This window comes from Panthera uncia (assembly GCF_023721935.1).
Source record: "Panthera uncia isolate 11264 chromosome A1 unlocalized genomic scaffold, Puncia_PCG_1.0 HiC_scaffold_17, whole genome shotgun sequence".
NCBI classification, from domain to species: domain Eukaryota; kingdom Metazoa; phylum Chordata; class Mammalia; order Carnivora; family Felidae; genus Panthera; species Panthera uncia.
This window is the reverse complement of record NW_026057577.1, coordinates 11,128,235-11,134,234: the sequence shown is the minus strand read 5'-3', so window position 1 is coordinate 11,134,234 and position 6,000 is coordinate 11,128,235. Positions and strand designations below refer to the sequence as shown.

General features: G+C 39.5%; 1 protein-coding gene across 1 annotated transcript in view; it reads right to left on the bottom strand.

Annotated features, from left to right (window-relative positions):
• Positions 1-6,000, bottom strand: part of LVRN (laeverin) — a 78,828-nt gene that overhangs the window by 30,270 nt on the left and 42,558 nt on the right. The window contains exons 7-12 of the mRNA XM_049649067.1: positions 5,039-5,182; positions 4,207-4,272; positions 4,038-4,103; positions 3,632-3,804; positions 1,450-1,526; positions 947-1,086 (exon numbers count right to left, since the gene is read on the bottom strand). Of these exons, the coding sequence (XP_049505024.1) occupies positions 947-1,086; positions 1,450-1,526; positions 3,632-3,804; positions 4,038-4,103; positions 4,207-4,272; positions 5,039-5,182 (666 nt within the window). The remainder of the gene's footprint in view (positions 1-946; positions 1,087-1,449; positions 1,527-3,631; positions 3,805-4,037; positions 4,104-4,206; positions 4,273-5,038; positions 5,183-6,000) is intronic.

The window sequence follows — 6,000 nt, the reverse complement described above, 5'->3', positions numbered from 1 at the left end:
AGGGGCAGAGAGAGAGAGAGAAAGAGAGAGAGAATCCCAAGCAGGCTCCGTGCTGTCAGCGCAGAGCCCATGGATCTCACGAACCATGAGATCATGACCTGAGTTGAAACCAAGAGTCAGATGCTTAACCAGCTGGGCCATCCAGGCACCCCAGGAATATAATTTTTTAAGAATTAACACTTTCTAGCATATACTGAGTACCCATTAAGGGCTTAAAATTTTTAAACATATGTTTACCTACGTTGTCTCTAATCCTTGTGATAAATAACAGAAATATATTGTTCCCATTTTATTTTTTTCAATTTTTTTTTTAAGGAGTCTCTACACCCAATGTATGTCTTGAACTCACAACCCTGAGATCAAGAGTTACATGCTCTCCCGATGGAGCCAGCCAGGTGCCCCTGTTATTCCTATTTTAAAGTGAAGATATGGAAACGGAGCATTTAAGTAACTTGTCTAAGATCACAAAACTAATAGTTAATAGGAAAATGTATTCTGATTTTCACCTAGAAACGTAAAATTGTTGTAGAAAAATGATATTAATGTTCAAAAATAATACGTTCAACCCAAACCTCCCCTTTCTAAGAATGAGGGAGAAAAAGTCCTGTATGGCATGGTGTGAGAGGTGGCAGCGAGGGTAGAGTTCCTCCCACCAGACAGGTTTATGAACGCTTAACTCTAGGGGCGTCCGAGGGGCTCAGTCGGTTAAGCCTCTGACTCTTGATTTCAGCTCAGGTCACGATCTCATGGTTTGTGAGTTTGAGCCCCAGGTCAGGCTCTGTACTGTCACTGCAGAGAGATTCTCTCTCTCTCCCTGTCTCTCTGCCCTTCCCATGCTTTCTCTCTGTCTCTCAAAATAGATAACTTTAAAGAAAAAAAAAAAAAAGAAGAAGACTCCAGAGTGCAATATTAATGTTATTTAATAACAGGCATAAAATAATCTTACCTTAGGATCTTTTTCAAGCTGTTGTTTTAGCTTTTTCCAACCTACGTTATCATAGTTAACTCTGTAATATCCAGTCATATTCAAATTTAGAATCACCCAGTCGTGATCAGAATCTGAAACTTGCATTTCAGGGAATATTTCTACAAAGGAATATGGGAAAAGTATGAAATGGTCCATCTAAAAAATATTCCCGTAATTGTTTATACTATATCCTCTTAATCCTAAATAGTAAACCCAGTAAATCCAACAAAAAAAAGAGAAAGGAATTCTAAAATATATACTGATCTTACCATATGTATTTTTTCACAAGTAATGGCTTTGATTTAAAACTTTTCTTTATGGCTCTGTGTTCAACCAGAATGATATAACATTTTACTTTAAAGCAAGACAGCTTTTCAAAAGCTATATGCTTCAACATTTTATTCCCTTCCTTGATATATGTGTGTGTGGGTGATATATATTCATGCATGTATGTGAAAATATTTTAAAAATGTGTTACTTACTGCTGCTTTTATCTAGCCAAACTAGAGACTGTGTGATTCCATTTTTTATCCAGAGAATAGGTACAATCCATGTGTCGCTTATTTGGAAAAAGAAAAAAAATTTCAGTTTATTCTCACAGATAAGATATAAACTCTGAGCCAATATTAAATGAGATCATAAAATAACAGACAGAACCCGAATTCTTTGGTCATTTTCTCTGGATCTGCAAGGGTTTGCTCTTAGGATTATTCAATGTGGTTTTTATTTAATTTAATTATTTATTTAATTTTTGTTTCAATGCTCATTTATTTCTGAGAGAGAGAGAGAGAGAGAGAGAGAGAGAGAGAGAGAGAGAGACAGAGACAGCATGAGCACACGAGCAGGGGAGGGGCAGAGAGAGGAGACATAGAATCCCAAGCAGGCTCCAGGCTCCCAGCTGTCAGCACAGAGCCCGACTCGGGGTTGGAACCCCTGAACTGTGAGATCATGACCTGAGCCGAAGCTGGACGCTTAAACGACTAGGCTACCCAGGCAACCCCATTCAATGTTGTTTTTATAAGCCAGTTTTGCTTTGACCATCTGTTTACTCTTTTATTTCTTCTTTACTTTTTCTTACAACTTAAAGTAGCTACTAAGACTATCTTGTATCTGAAACTTTCTTTTTTTTTTTGTATCTGAAACTCTCAAGGCCTGTTTATATTAAATTACAGCTACTTGGCCTCACTGGGGGGGTTGTCCAAATGCTGTAGACAGACCCAAATTCATCCGTGCCAAGAGAGGCCAAGAGTAATTTAAGAAGAAAAAGCTTGACAAACATTTCAAAATGCTTTTCTGCCTCAAGCTTTCTCCCCATCTGAAAAGTGTTCAGCACGGATCAGCCAGATTATTCATATTTACTGAATGCCGACATTCTTCCCACATTGGTAGACGTGACCTGGAGGAAGCTGATGACCACGAGGAGGACATTAGTCATTTGAAGAGTCATACTCCTCGGAGTTTGGGCAAGACTTGCCATCTGGCTCAAACGCTCACAAGCCTGGTTTCTCAAAAGACTTCGAACGAGGGTGTGTTGTTGATCTAATTGCTAAGGCACACATCTTCTCAAAAGTCACGGAGCCTTGATGAGCACAGGGTGATGGATGGGAGTGTTGAAATCACTGTATTGTAGGTTCACAACTAATACAACACGGGACGTTAACGAAGTGGAATTAAAATAAAAGCTTAAAAAAAAAAAAAGCAAGTCACAGAATAGCAGCATGGTGAGGGAACTTCAGTTCTCCTCTTTCTTTCTCCTGGGGTTTTAGAGGAAGAAGACGATGGCCTGCATACCACAGTGATGCTGTTTGAAAATTACTCCCTCGTGTGTACCCCTAACTCACCACAGTGAGAAGTGAATATCAGAACTTTATCAAACACCCTGGAACATTCTCTAACAAGTTAAGAGAGGGAAGGGAAGGGAAATAGGGGAAGAGATGGGTGCTAGGCTGCCTTATACTCATTTTTTCATTTCATTTTAACAACAGTCCCCTGGGATATACGCTGTCACATTTACTTTATAGCTAAGGCAACCGCAACTCAAGAGATTTTTAAAATTAGACTTACCTAAGGTTTGAATTTCGGGGAAGTTGATATTTAAACCCAGGTGTCAGGGAATCTAAAGGCCCTCATTCTAATATTATAGGCATGGCGATAAATACACACGTACGTGTACGTGCGGACATGCACAGAATGATTTCTCAAGGATGCAGTGACCGTTCGATTCTGTTTCTAGGGAAAAGAAGACAGCTGTGCTGCAGGATCCTCTTTTCTCTCAACTAACATGAGGCCATGCATGGTTCTACTTTCTTGTCTCTCACCCAGAATCCTGAGTAAATGCATTCCTTCTGTCTGAAGGACGAATAAAATGCATAACCCCCAAAGCACTGGCTGCTGGTGTCATCCTAAATGCCAGGGGAGGGGCACTGCCTTGAACCCTTCAGTGCAGGTCTCTGGCCTTGCTTAGGACATCAGGGGCTCTGCCTCATCCCAGCACCCCAGGAACAACACCCTGCATGGACCATGAAGTTGCCATCCCAGAGCCTCTCTGCAGAAGAGTGTGTACCCAGCTGGAATTATATGCTTCCTCACCCACAGGCTGCTTTCCATTTGATCAGAGAGCTCTACCCCCAAGGAAGGTGAGTACAGAGAAGCAAATGTACCTACTTGTGGGTTAGGAGAGTCTGATTTTTAACCTTTCCAAGATAAAATGGTTCCTGTTTCATGGCACCAGTAGATACATTTAAGGTGATGACTGGAAAACCACTCTGGTGTGTCCAACGGTCCATTATGCTTTTTACTGGCGCTGGCAAAAGAATTTTACTCTGGTCGTCTACGACCTGTTTTAGAAAATCATCACAAGAGCAGATATTTACCATCAAAATCTTCTGCCTAAAAGAAACTACCTGGCTATTCTGTTCCTCATCTATGCAGTGATTCCCAGTGGGTGATCTTCGGGGCCAAATTCAGAACCCTATTGAACTCTATATGTGAATGAATCCTTAGTGTATTCATTCATTCATTCATTCATTCATTCATTCATTCAACATGAGTCAGGAAGTAGGACAATTACCATTTGAAAATGCCTCCATAAATCATCTTGCTCAGCATTTGAGTAAGAAAATGTCTTCAAATATGACTGTAAAAAATAGAAGAATGGAAAAGCGAAGGTTAAAATAAATAACATGCCTAAACCATGTAAGTCTACTTCCTGCCAAGTAACAACAATTTTGCAAACTCACCTTGAGTGCACTGATAAATACATTCTCATTCAGAAAGCTAGAAAGCATTCGGGCCAAAGATGCTCCCTAAGACATAAGAAACAGTCCATCATTTGAACAAATTCAATATATAAAGCCAACACATGCCATTCTGATGAGCAATATTCTGGGCTTTTCTCCTCATTGCTTTGTGGACTTGAGTTGAATGTTTGGGTTATGCCCAAATTGCTGATAAAATAGTAGACTGTCACTAATTACTAGGTAAAAAGTGAACAAATGTCCTACATATAAGGAATTCAGGGGGCATCTGGGTGGCTCAGTTGGCTAAGCACCCGACGTCGGTTCAGGTTATGATCTACGGTTTGTGAGTTCGAGCCCCATGGCGGGCTCTGTGCTGACAGCTTGGAGCCTGGAGCCTGCTTTGGATCCTGTGTCTCCCTCCCTCTCTGCCCCTCCCCTGCTCATTCCCTCTTTCTCTCTCTCTCTCAAAAATACATAAAGATTAAAAAAATTAAAAAAAAAAGAATTCAGGATACACAACATGTTTTAAGCTGAGATATTTACATGGTAAGAATAAATTTCCACCAAACAGAAGGGTTCTCCTTAAAAGCAGCAAGTTGTCTCAGTGTTTTTATAATGATGGATGGTACTGAGCACCTAAAATGGGCTTGATTAATGTTTGCTAGATGAGAATTGATTTATCCACCTCTTCTGAAATGCACCCACTGAATAAAATCACAGTTATTTGTATCAAAAGTTTTCTAGTATCCTATTAATCTATTATTCTTAGAATCCACTTTATGCACCTTCATGCGAGAGTGCAAAACAAAAGAAAATATGTAACTAATTTTACCTTGTTGTAAGTAAATAAGTCAAAGAGTTCATTTATTTCACTGGTTTCTGTGAAATTTTCCACCTTCAAGGACACAGCTCTAGACACCAGGGCGTGATCTTCACTGAGGACATGATGTAAAATGTTAGAAAAAAAGACTTCATTCTAAAAGGAAAAGAGTGAGCAGCATTAACTTCTCAGGTTTCACAGAAACACAAAATCCAAATGCTTTCAAAATACTTACAAAAAATACTTTCAAAAACTGACACAGAAGAGGGGACAAAAATCATTCCGATGTGCTCTATGAGCTGTCGTATGCCAAATTAAGTTAGGAATCCTTGAATAACAAAATTCTAAGCTACTTTCCTTCCCCTTGAATAGCCCTTTTTATTTCAATGAAAACAAACAAACAAACAAACACCAAACCCATTACAAAGTTGATGTGTTTTCCAAGAGAGCTTATCTACATTCCCCCAAAGCAGATCCCTGGCCATACAGACAGGACCTACCAGAGAATAGCACCTTTAGGTGGTTTTAATTCTCTAGAATTTTATTGGTTATTTTATTAGTAACCCCTTAAAATGGATCAACCTCTCTTATATGAACATTTGCAAACCAAAACCAGGCCAGATTTACAAATCCAACGATGATGTCAGAATTTGTAATTGGAAATAAATCCACAGACTGGAGAGTACGGCTTACAGATCATGCATTATGAGACGACAACTTATTATATTTTAATGAGAAGTACAGAACTCTGCAAAAAAAAAAAAAAAAAAATAGGAGCGCCTGAGTGGTTCAGTCAGTTAAGCATCCGACTCTTGGTTTCAGCTCAGGTCATGATCTCGCAGTTCGTTTGTTCGAGCCCCGCATCACGCTCCATGCTAATAACATGGAGCCTGCCTGGGACTCTCTCTCTGCCTCTCTCTCTGCCCTTCCTCCACACTCTCTTTCTCTTAAAATAAATAAACTTAAATAATTTT